At 41.3% G+C, this 12,755-nt stretch overlaps 2 protein-coding genes across 2 annotated transcripts; both read right to left on the reverse strand.

The window, feature by feature from the left end:
• LOC130173264 (platelet-derived growth factor receptor-like protein) lies at nt 1-3,756 on the reverse strand. The gene is made up of 7 exons (XM_056382318.1): nt 3,348-3,756; nt 2,936-3,096; nt 2,691-2,833; nt 2,411-2,562; nt 1,965-2,258; nt 845-984; nt 1-408 (listed from the first exon to the last, which is right to left on the reverse strand). Exons 1-7 carry the CDS (start codon nt 3,427-3,429, stop codon nt 202-204), a joined length of 1,179 nt encoding a protein of 392 aa, XP_056238293.1. The 5' UTR covers nt 3,430-3,756; the 3' UTR covers nt 1-201.
• A 696-nt stretch (nt 3,757-4,452) lies between these two features.
• Nucleotides 4,453-11,376, reverse strand: LOC130173266 (cationic amino acid transporter 2-like). The gene is made up of 13 exons (XM_056382323.1): nt 11,026-11,376; nt 10,695-10,727; nt 9,940-10,391; nt 9,145-9,300; nt 8,883-9,048; nt 8,637-8,773; nt 7,627-7,849; nt 6,497-6,633; nt 6,307-6,409; nt 6,084-6,217; nt 5,801-5,967; nt 5,600-5,708; nt 4,453-5,512 (listed from the first exon to the last, which is right to left on the reverse strand). The coding sequence occupies exons 3-13, from the start codon at nt 10,307-10,309 to the stop codon at nt 5,370-5,372; spliced, it is 1,845 nt and encodes a 614-aa protein (XP_056238298.1). The 5' UTR covers nt 10,310-10,391; nt 10,695-10,727; nt 11,026-11,376; the 3' UTR covers nt 4,453-5,369.
• Between the last annotated feature and the right edge of the window lie 1,379 nt (nt 11,377-12,755).

Here is a 12,755-nt window from a genome sequence, read left to right on the forward strand (position 1 = left end):
TTGTGAATATGTACTGTAACATTTAATATACAAGATTGATGTGCAACATACATTCATCTAAACAACAAAATCTCTGTTATGATTGTAATGGTGCAGTGTGTTTTATAATCTCAGAGGAAAACGTTCATCTTTTGTTGTCACCTTATCTCCACTCTCTTTCTCTCTCTCTCTCTTCTGGTGTTGTCATATAGCTGTGGTGGCTCATGGTTTCTGCGGTTTTGCTTTGGGAACCACTTTAACAGTGGTGGATACTGATTTGGCTCCTTGCAGGTTCTGAGCGGTGCAGGTGTATGTGCCCTGGTCCACATCCCTCACCTCATCCACCAGGAGAACAGACTGAGACTGCTGTCGAGCCGCTCCTCCACCGTCTGGATTGACGCTCTCCTGTGTGTACAGAGGCCTCCCGATCTGCAAGCAGCACAGGTGCTCCGTTCAGAAACAAACACATACTTCACAGCAGGGGCGGGAGCTACCTGTTTACATAAGCCATTCAGTCTGCAGTTGACTTATTAGTAAGTCATTATACAGGCCTGGATGCTCCGCAGTCCATAGGTTGAATGCCTCTTAACTAATAATGAACTAGCTAAAAGCACAAAGTAAGCTGTAATGACAGGATGTACACTGCCTGCACACATCCTTCACTTCATTTGTCTCACAACCAACCTGAAATTTGCATATTTCTTATGCATCAAAATGTCTCATTACTGCTCTGTAGCATTAGTAAACGACTTATTGACATTATCAAAATGATTAGTTAAACCCATTGAAAGTACACTGTGTTGTAAAGTATTGGAGTATTAAAGCAATAAGTTAATCATCATCCCTGTCTCCATGAGTATCTGACCTGCTGTCCTGGGTATTCCCACGTGAACTCCACGACCACATCCTGTTCTCCCACCACACTGCAGCTGACACGCAGGTTCTCCCCCGCAGCCAGCGAAGGCGATGAGGCCTGGATCACCGGGGCAGGAGGAGCCATGGGGTCTAATGGCAAATGTGGAATATCATTGAGTTCTGTAAGTGATAAGTCACGTCAAACAATGAATTAGCATTAGTGACATTAGACAGCGTAATGAAAGTGAGAGGAATTTGAATGTTCTGCCCGTTTTGTCTGGGTTTCTCCTGCAGTCTTGAAAAGGCACGTATGTTTGGAGTTCTACATGTGCCCTCTTCAAGTAGTAGTACTAATACAAATACTTGTAATGGCGCAATTAACAAGTACTTTTATTCTTGATTAATCTGTGGTTTCTTAGTAGAAAACAAAAAACGAGAAAAAGGCAATATTTTTCTGGAGGAAATGCACTGCTGAAATTTTGCAGTTGAAACAAATTGAAATCCTGAAACAGCTGAAGCTGTGCTTCATACAGAAATACAAAAACTAAATAAGCTGAATTAGCAGTTAGAGTGAAGGTGCTGAATCAAGATGAAGTGTAAGCGCTGAGTGTTGTTGTTGAACTCTAGACTGAATTGAAAGTGGAGAAAGGATTCAGCTGATGTGTCAGTCCAAGCGTAGGTGATACAATGACCTGGAAGTATATATTGTTCAAGCAATTGTGTAACCTGAAAGTTCAGTACATCAGTGTAAACACTGAAAGCGGTTGGAGTGAACTGTGTATGAACATTGGGAAATGGTGGGGGTTAGAGGAGCTGGAGAGTTTTTGAAGTGTCAGTCAGTGCAGGTGAAAGCGTTGACAGTAGTTGAACTGTCAGAAGATCAACAGGGAAAACATAAAATACAACAATATAAAACAGAAAAAAGCTGGACCGGAGACTCCATGTGATTCAGGTGTGATTGTGATTGTGTACATTTTTCAGCCTTGTGTTGTTTGGCTGCCTGTTGGTTGTTTTTCCCAGTTCTCTGTCTAATGCATGCTGGGATATGCTACACACCCTCTTGTCTCTGAACAGGAACAAGCAGATAAAGGCAACAAATAAAAGCATAATTGTGGAAATGGGTGACTCACAGTTGACATAGATGAGCATGTACTTGGTGGAGCTCTGCCTCAGGTTGCCCAGACTGGCCACACAGTACAGGGCTCCAGCGTGATAAGGCCGGGGTCGATGGATGGTGAAGCCCTTCATGACATTAAAGGAGATCTCCCTCCCATCCACCGCCACCTCCACCGGCGGATACTCACGGTGCAGAGTTACTTTGGCGTCGGGTGATGTAACCTGACAGGGAAGGACCGTTGGCCAGTTGGTTCTCAGCTGTATCACCTCATAGTAGTCAGACGACGGAACAAATAGCTCTTGTGGGTCTGTTTGGTACAGCAAGGAGATAATGCAGCTTGATGATAAGATATCATGTGGATGTTATTAGGCTTCCTATCAAGCTGGCGGTGAAATAAAGCGGAGGCCTGCGGGTCGGAAAAGTGCATGTGTAAGCATCAATAAAGTTTATTCATTGTACCGGGAAAGAAGACGAAGACCTTGACAGCTTTGCCATATTCCTTCCTGCAGTCTGTGTCTTCGCAGTACATTGGGTAACAGGTGTACTCCCCTGTGTCTGCACCAGTGGTGTTGACTAATGTCAGAGCGCCATACCGCTCATGTTGGACGGTGCTGCAGAGCCAAAAGAGGAAAATGTCAGAGAACAAACACATTTCCAACAGATTTTTTTAATCAGTCTGTCACTTGATTAATAAATTTTACATCATGCAAAATAAACCTGTATCTACCGGGGAGCTTACCTGAGCCTTCCATCATCCTCCTCCTCCAGGTAGGAGGGGACGCTCCACTGCACAGGTTTGCCCCTGCACCTCAGCTCCAGAATTTCTCCCGACTGCACGCTTATAGTTTCTCCCACCTTCTTAAACTTCCCTTTGTTTAGCACCTTCAGTGTGTCGGACACAAAATCATGCAGTTATCCATTCAATTACACACACAGTCACACACACTCAGTTCTTTTTCTGTGTTTGACAAATCTTTTGTGTACCTGTGTGAGTAAGGTCTGTGTCTGGGCTGCAGGTGAAGCTTTGATCTTGGCTGTTGCGGCTCTGGGCCCTTTAGTTGTTGATTTTCCAGGTTTGGGTTTGCTTGGCTTGGGCTTCCTCTCTGGAGTGGGCCTCTGTTCTTGGGCATCTTTTTGACAATAAGCTAGACAAGGTACAAAGCACATGACGCATCAATAAATACAGATACAGTTAAGTGTTTAATGATATGAGTGATAAGCAGTTCTTAATAAAAAGAACATCGTATGATTGCTGTATTTGGTGATAGTGTAATTTTATCAGATGCTAACGTCTGGAGTGAGCCATATCATGCATTAAATCAACAGAAACCCCCCTCCCCCCTTGGTAATTCGCATGTTCACAGAACTGCTCAGCAACTGAAATAAAGTCACTTACCTGACTCGAAGATTACGGCACAAATAAGGATAGTGCTCAGCACCAGTTTCCCCTTCCACCCAAACAAGTTCACCAAAGGCATGATTGATCGGTGGATTATCAGAGTGATGTGTGGACTGTTAGTCCACGCAGTTCAACATGGACGGAGAGAACACACTGCAGAAACCAGAAGGAGGGAAGGAAAGGGAAGAGAGAGAAAGAGGAGGAGGAGGGGGGCCGAGCTCGCAAAGTGAGCGGTCAGCTGTTTACCAGAATCACACAAAATTCCTCCTCCTGAGAGTGGCATTAGTACCCCAAATTCCTCCTGACTGGCTCAATGGAGGCTTTCAAGCCTGTCTGGACCAATGAGGGTCTAGAGACACAGGCCCCTCCATGTTGAATCGCGCAGCCTGTTTGCTTAGCTGCTGAGCTGCTGGATTGAAAGTTTTCTAGCAGCATGAATCTGGCCCACCGAAACACACCACACAGCCCAGACGGGGGCAGTGAGAAGGTTATTAAAAGCATTTGGTGCCCAATAAACCTTGTGTACTACACACAGTAATGGCCTATACACAGGTAAAACAAAACATAGCTTTAGCCTACATCTAATACACAAAACCAAACATGAAAAACTATACAACGCTTATCATGTTGTGATGCTGAGCTCTTTATTCTCTCACACTTTTGAGTGTTTCATACGTCAAATGCTACAAAATTATCTGCTGTGTAAATTAAAGCCTTCACAGATGATTTTAGGCTTGACTTGACAATAAACAACACACTCTTTCAGTGGCCCACATTCACTTTCTCTATATTAACTGATTGCTCCCCATTAGATTACATGTTTCTAAAGAGGAAAAGAAATAAAAGTTTTAGATGTGTGATTATATCATGCTGTACCCAGTGGGAGCAATGTCAACCTCTCCTTTTGAGTGACTGGCTAAGCCACGATTTTGAACATGACACAGGTAAGCTGCTGTGAAAGGCTCTTTTGTTCCCAGTGAACTCTGGGTATTGAGCCGTCTCTGGCTCTTTATCCAAGATTATGAGTGGAAGTGGACTTTTTTTTTTTTTTTTTTAATATGTCAACATACGCTGTAGAAAATTACTCCGAATTGTAGTTGTCTTGAAAACAGGGTTATTTCTTTTTAATTAAGGAATACATTTACAACATGCAATTAGAAATCATGTACAGTTTTTTTTTTTTTTTTTTATATATTTACAATTTTAAACAACAAACAATTAATAAAGTGAATCTTTAAACAGGACAAGAACAAAAAATATGACACTTCACAAAAGGTTTTCTGTATCTACATTGTACATATTCTTCAGTCTAACACTAAATTTATATTTATAAAAAAACAAAAACATTTCTCGTTCTCTAAAATCATAAAATTGTATAAAATTGCAATAAATTTTCACATTTTACAATTGATTTGAAAAGTGTAAACTTGTTATTTAGGTGTAATAAAAGTGTAATTATCTACGGGAACTTGTTTTAGCCCTTTTTTTCTTTTTCTTTTTAAATATGGTCGTAAGAACTTCTCTTATAGTAGATTTAGCAGCCCCGGGACATGGCTCTGACATTCATACAGAATATACAGGTAAATGTGATTAATAATGATATGAAAATGAGCAGGAAGTGGAGTTCAAATTTTTAAAAGTGTGCTCAGAGATCTGTAACGATTCCTGCACACACATCTTTATGAAATGTCTGCATTCCCTGTTCTTTACGCCTTGAACATCTGGAAAGTCCAAAAATATGTCAGGCAGCATTTCAATAATGGCAATAAAAATATTACGATAAATTACAAACTCCATCAACATATAATAAATGTCAGTATGAAATAAAACTTATAAAACAGATTGGCTCGTCTGTCCATGTGCCTGCACTGTGCCCCTGTCACCCTGACACTCTCAGAGACTGAGAACTGAACACTGCAGAAACAGATCAGCACCAGTGCATATAAAACATCAGTTACAAACTCAAAGCAGTTACTCACTGTAACATCTGAATCAGTGTCTCTCCGCTCCAAAACAAGCTCAGAATTTTTCTTCTTTATCAATGTATGTTTTGGATGTATTGTCCATTTTGCTGCTGATGGTTTCAACACTCATCTGGTTGTTCCTGAGACGCTTCCTCTGAACACTGTTCCAAACCCCGTAGAAAAAGTAGATGAGTAAACCTGCAGAGAGGAGCGGGTGATTATTACAGTTCAGCAACTAACTCAATAAAAACCCTCTAAACCGTTCGAGCAGAAATGTAGTCTTACCCACTAACATCCAGATAGCATATCTTAACCAAGTGTCTGCGCCTAACTGCACCATCAGGTAGACATTGATGAGTGTACTCACTAAAGGCAGAGCAGGGAGTAAAGGCACCTATGAAATCAGAAAAAAAAGAAGATGTGAAAAACTTTTCCAGTTGATGCTAGCTTGAAAATAAACAAGATTCCCACATTTAAAATACTCACCATAAAAGATGCCTTGGTGGGATTCTGTGGGTGCCTCCAGATGAGGAAAAGGAGGAGCAGCAGGATGCAGACAAGGATGCAGACAAGCGCCACACTCCATGCTTCCACACGGGACAGAGCATCAATGGCTTGAGTCAAGGTGATGCACAGTCCAACCACACATGCAACTGCAGAAGAAAATGATGAATGAGAGATGTATGGCCTAGAGAGGCGAAGGTCATCATCATGAACCTGTCAGGAGAAATTTGAGAAGCCAGAAGTGCATCCATAATCTCTGATTTACCAGAGGTGACAGTCAAGATTGTGACTGTCTGTGAGGTGGATGAGTTGGGCGTTGACGGAGGTTTCAGGAAACCAAATTTGGTGTTTGATTCTATGATCTGCAGATCTGATTCTTCTGATGGACTCGGCTGGTACCTTGATTGCAAAGAAAATAAATATGTAATATAAGTTTTGCTCAACATTCTGTGTAAAGGCGGCAGGAGAATATAAACAAATAAATGTACCTCAGTATTAGGATGCATATGGCCACGAGTGTGTAAGCAAACAGCGTGCCGATGGACATCATTTCCACCAAGGCTTCCAGGTCAAACAGCAGAGCCATGATGGCTAAAAGAGAAGAAACAGAGAACACAGAGTTACGTCAAGTTTCGGCACATGTACGCAGGGCCTTATGAACAGCTGGAGCATCTGTACCTGCCACAACTCCAGATGAGATTGTAGCAACAGCAGGGCTGCCTTTGGCGGTGACTTTGGTCAGGGGTTGGAAAAGCAAGCCATCTCTTGCCATGGCGAACATCACCCTGGGCATCGGGAACATGGAACCCAGCAGGCTGGAGAGACAAAAACAAACACATCTAAGTTTTTAATCATATATATTATGTCGTTTTATCTTGTCTGGCAAACAAGCAAAACAAAACTTCCAGCAGCTGTACTGGTGATACAAGCGCCACTTGTTGGCAACTTGTTCAACAGAAGCACTATCAGGAGGCTTAATAAAACTTTTGACCTTGAGAGATTTAGTTTTGAAAGTGCAGGGTCACTTTATGTTACAATGAATATATTTCACTGAAATCATGCTATTTTTTTCTTTCATTCTGTCAGACACTTCCTATTTGTAGGACACATAACAAATTTTCATCTTCTTGGGCTAAGCTGAGTTAGCAGTCAATTCACCAGGTGGCAATGCACACCATGTAGGAGCCTCAAATGCTTTCCAAGTTTGTGTGAAATTGATTACTTCAGTACATGTTGCTGCAGATCGCACTTGGTTAGTTCTAAGAACTACAGCAGAGATTTTAGAACTGGAGGCTGGTGGAGCCACTGAAGATGTGTGACGGCTCTGTTAACTCAGATAACATTTTCTTTCCAGTGGCAATTTCATTCGGACTCCTCCACCTTTCCTGACTGTGTTTATCTCATGTTTCTGAGACCTCGTGTGTGGGTGTGTCTTCATTACATATCTGTAATATCATGTTTCTTTCCTTCATCACACTGACTGATGTATTATATATGATGGTGATGTATTATAGTCGACAAGTGGTATAATATTAGCAATGGTTCATTTAAGTCAGGAGCTAACTGAGCACTAGCTTTGTATTTCCTTCACGAAGTAAAGTCAGTGGCATGTTCTTAGATAATCTTTCATGATTTGAAGGCAATCCATCCATCAGTTGTTGAGATATTTCAGTCAAATGCTGGACTGACCAACTAACCATTAGACCAACAAGCCTGGTGCTAATGGCTAAAAAATGTAAAACAATTTCAGCCCATAAATTATACAGTCACATCACACGACTGTGACCCTGCTACCAGTGCGTTCTTACCTGGTGGACAGGGCACAAAGCGACCCCACAGCCACGGCATATCTGGCAGGACCCCAGCCGACGTAGTCAAAGGCCACCGGCAGGGGGCTTTTCTCACTGAGCTTGTAGTAGGGCATCATCAGGGTGAGAGCAGCAGACACGGCAAAGTACGCCACGAAACAGATGAGTAGTGAGGCCACGATGCCGACAGGTACAGACTTCTGAGGGTTCTTCACCTCCTCACCTGTGGAGACCGATACACAGAGGTCAGGGACACTTTTAATGCCGTTTGTCACATGATGAGCATCATCCCACAAACGTGTCTGAAGTAGTTTTAAAGCTAAAGTAATACAAAAAAATTGATGTAACATTTGTCACGTAATGTGTTAATATTGCTGTTTGACAAAAGAAAGTCTTACTACAAGGTACCCAATCTCTGGAGCTTTCAAACACATCCCACGGCCTTCATTATGGAGATTTGGGTCATGTGATAACTAGTGGTTGTATATGATATGCTATCTCCCCATCATATACAACCACCTGTTATCACATAACTGGAAATCCACACTAAGGTCACATGATAACAACAAGACTATCTTCATGAAAACTAACCAAACTGTTTTGTCGCCGATGAAGACCATGAGATGTGGCTGAAAGTTTTGTTTTGTTTTTTGTACATTTTTTAGTAAGTGGACATTTTTATTTTCAGGCCAAATCTGGATAGATATTATTGAACATTTTGTTGTAATATTTTGTACAATTAGCTGCTGAAATGAAAAATATTTAATTCATTGTAACATGCAAAATCCTTGCAGTTCAATCACAACCTGAAATACATGCTTAGAGTGCAACATTGGGCACATTTTTAAATTTCATTAAAATTGTATGGAACTTCACTGTTGTTCAATCTACTGTGTCAGTGAATATATACATTAAGCACTTTTTGTCCCATACTGGCTAAAGCCTATTTTAACTCTACTAACAATACAGAAACAGCCTGATAATGATAAGAAGACAAGTTTTCCTCTCACCCGTTGTAGCGATGCAGTCAAATCCAACAAAAGCATAGAAACACGTCGCAGCTCCAGCCAGGGTTCCACCGAGGCCATAAGGGAAAAAGCCACCAGTTCCATACACACTTGTTATATTGGCAGTAGAGCTCAGGTTTCTGCATGGAGGGAGACAGCATTACGATTATTTACAGTGAGATAACCAGGAGGTAAAGGACGGTGCATGCTACCAAACACAGACAGTATTATATTGGTCCTTAACATTACTTGAGTTCGGCCGTGGCGTTAAGCAGAGCCTCTTCACTGATTTGCCAGTTTGAGATGTCTCCCTTGATGAACCCAGAGATGGTCACAAACAGCAGCACCAGGATGTTGATTGCTGTGAAGATCTTGTTGATTGTCGTTGACTCTTTCACTCCAAAAGCCAGCAGACCTTCACAGAAAAAAAAAAAAAAAAATTAATGAAGTGAATGATTTTTGTATGTATTACTGTCACCACCATAACGACGCCACAGTGTCTTCGTTTTACCTGACAGTATCAAGATGAGAGCTGCAGCAAAGACATCTGGGTAAGGCGCCAAACCAGGTAGGCCCATGGCTGCGTTTTCTTCTAAGTATTTTGATATGACGCCCCCTATGAGGTCATCAAATGTCCCACTCCATGCCAACGCAACACTGGATGTGCCTGAAGAGATGGTGAGAGGAAAAAGCAATAAACTAATCAGCCTGAGTCACCACTTCACTGTAGTCATAAACAGAAAACACGGATGCTGATATTTCCTTTTATGCGCCTTTCACACTTTATGACTCAGTTGTTTTAAATGGCTTTATGGGGTTATTTACATGCAAGCAATGAATTTAACAAGCTGCGGTAAAAGCAAAACAGGATTTTGAGTGAGCACAAGCTCAAAGTGAATTTGCAAACTTGAACTTTTATTGTTAAAAGAGCCATTATGAATTTCCTTCAACAGCTGGTGAAAGGTCACGGATCGTTTAACAGTCTCATGTTGATGGTTGATCATTTATGGGTTTTGTTTTTCTCAGTGAACCAAACGTGTTACATAAGAGGATAATATTTGTTTCCTTTCAGAGGATGAAAGCAAGTTTTAGTCATATATTAAGATTAAGACACAGAGTAAGTTCAAATAATATTTTCTTGTTCATATTTGGCAAATAAAGGCAAAAAAATAAATAAAAATCACCTTTGATTCAACACAATAATTATTAGAAAAGTAATACTTCTCATGAACTAAGATATTGAATAATAGACTTAATTATCTATTTATATTACAATTGACAAACAAATTCTGTGTATTGCACTTGCCTATGACGTAGGAGAGCAACAGATTCCAGCCAGTGATAAAAGCCAGCAGCTCTCCAACAGTCACATAGCTGTAAAGGTATGCTGATCCTGTTTTGGGAACCCGGGACCCAAACTCTGCATAGCACAGCCCGGCAAATATAGAGGCCAGAGCAGCGATGAAGAAGGAGACGATGATGCTGGGCCCTGCAGTGTCTCTGGCCACCTCTCCAGACAGGACGTAGACCCCGGCTCCCAGGGTGCTGCCCACACCGAGGGCCACCAAGTCCAGAGTGGTCAGGCATCGGTTAAACGTGGACTGCTCCCCCTCGGGCTCCAGGGGCTTCCTCCGAGACAGGCTCACCAGAATGGACTTCACTAAGCTGCGCGGCATGCTTCTAGGGGGTTTGGATCGGGATGAGGAAAGATGAGGGAATTATATAGGAAGAGACAGGTGGGAGTGCAGTGTGATGATACTGAGAAAGTGGGAGTAAGTGGAAGGTAGAGTGGGGGGGAGAGGAGAGGGCAAGGAATGGGTGGATCAGTTAACATGTCAGTGAATAATTGTCAGGTCAGCCCCATGTTAGAACATTATCTCTTCAGTGAAACATTATATTCAAATTGAAATCAAACTATATATTTATATATATATATATATATTTATAGTGTAACAGTGGCTTTACAGACACAATTCAAAATGATTTATATAATAAATGTAACTGAAATGGCTTATCGTAATAAATTTGAATTAAGCATAATAGAAGAAAGAATTCACTCACCTTGTTTGTGCAGTCCCCTGCTTCACAGGTGTGCTTAGAAGAGACAATTAATAGGACCCGTCATTCCCTTAAATCGCATTATTCTTTTATATGTGCCCTTCTTTATCACCCCCCTGATATGATAGTGCTGATGCCTGGAGTTTTCATTGCCGCCCACAACGCAGAAAACAACGCCCTGCTCAGGGACTGTACTTTACTCAACCTTCAGTAACTTACACAATTACTTCCTTGAACATTTCTGAGGATAGCTGAGGATATGATTTTAAGTCATTATTTCCCTGGCAATAAAAAAAATAAATGTTTTGTTTAATTTTGCAAAGTGTGTTCTCACCTCACCAGAGCAGTATCATCCCTCCTCTCAGGGCTACTTTAGCTAAAACCAGATGAAAAAGTAAAATTAAAAACACACATAAAGATGGGGTCTTACCTCCGATCACACACTGTGCTGGAGCAAAAAGGTTTGTACAAAAAGGGTGAACTCATGTGAGTAACTCATGATTTTAATGTAAGTGAAAGCTGCTGTGCGTTTGATAATCTTTTAATGATTATGACTTCAAGATAATCCGAGACTTTAAGTTACACATTCTTCTATGACTTTGGAGTTTGTCCTTCGTTAAATGGAACCAGTAAAAAAAAAGTCTGAATGTGGCAATCATAAAAACTGAGAAAAACAAACTATACATTTTTTACACATACTTTATCTCCAGTACGGTTATTTTTCTTATCAGACAATACATAATGCAAAACATAACACTATACTGTGTGTGTTTACATTTATGTGTTGCTTAGAAACAAGACCCTGAACTTATCACTGCAGCTGCGTTGGAGTTTGCCTGCTTGCCCTCAAAAAGCCCTGTCCCCATCTCTACCTGGAGGTGTGAGCCTGCCACACTAATGGCGCTGTGAGTTAATGAAACAGTGGAGGACAAAGCAGCTTTCATGGCTTATGCATGCAGCAGGCTGCACACTTACTCTTTGAGAGGTAGCTTTCGCCTTCTCATCTCCCATCAGGGGATTTCAGCTCACCTAATCCCTTCTGGCATCTGCTTCAGCAGGCAGGAGGCGAGTGGGAAACGCAGCCTGTGTGGACGGTCAAAGTACCTTCGACCAAACTTAAAGCTCAGGCTTCGTATCTGCAGATCGTCCTGGCTGAGATACCATTTTCAGAAGTACAATGGGGTAATGCTTATCTAAATGAGAGCTACTATGCACGTGATGTTCACCTTTATGATGGGTTGATCTTGATCACAGTGAAGCTCAGTTAATGTTCATTAATGTGCTATTTATGGCTGCACTGTGCATTTAAAGACACATCTCAGATGCAGCATTACAGATAAATATGACTGTCCGACATTAAAAGCAAAGCACATGGATTTGAATTTGTCTTGCTGATGGTAATTTCATTCAGTAGATACACAAGTTCTTCATACCTTGTCTGCAGTCCCACGAGGAGTGACTGGTGACTGTGAGTAGAAAACAGCGCAGTGAAGCAAAAACATCCGTGCTGTTGACTTGGATGAAGGAAACATGATTTTTACTGCGATATATACAACACTGGCCTGTGTGACCCTCCCACTCAATGGAATTACTCACAAAGTAGCCTTTCTCACTCCCGACCAGTTTGGATCATAATGTGCTCATTATTGCATGGAAGGCACAGGGTGAGAATTGTGAACAGCAAATCCTATTCAGAATGTCAAAAATGCTTTTGTGCTCGCTTCATTTGTTATTTTTTTTTTGCTTTCATAAGTTTTGATTCCATACTTTCAAATGCCTATCGTTGGTTAGATTAGTTAAAAAATAATGTGAAATAATGGATTCAATCAACACTTTGATGATCAGAATACAGTTTTTAATGTAAATGAATAGCCTTATTTTATGCCCTCGGGGTTGTTGGTGATTATATTTGGACTGGTGTTAAGCAATTTTCCCTGCTTTGCCTGAAATACAGTGAGGTTCTCGTGATCAGTGTGCAATGCATTTTCAAAGCAGAAGAGGTCAGTATACAACAGTTACATTTCATCACTGAAGCCTCCCACCTCTAACTGTGTTTACCTCATA

This window comes from Seriola aureovittata, chromosome 8, assembly GCF_021018895.1.
Source record: "Seriola aureovittata isolate HTS-2021-v1 ecotype China chromosome 8, ASM2101889v1, whole genome shotgun sequence".
In the NCBI taxonomy this organism is placed as follows: domain Eukaryota; kingdom Metazoa; phylum Chordata; class Actinopteri; order Carangiformes; family Carangidae; genus Seriola; species Seriola aureovittata.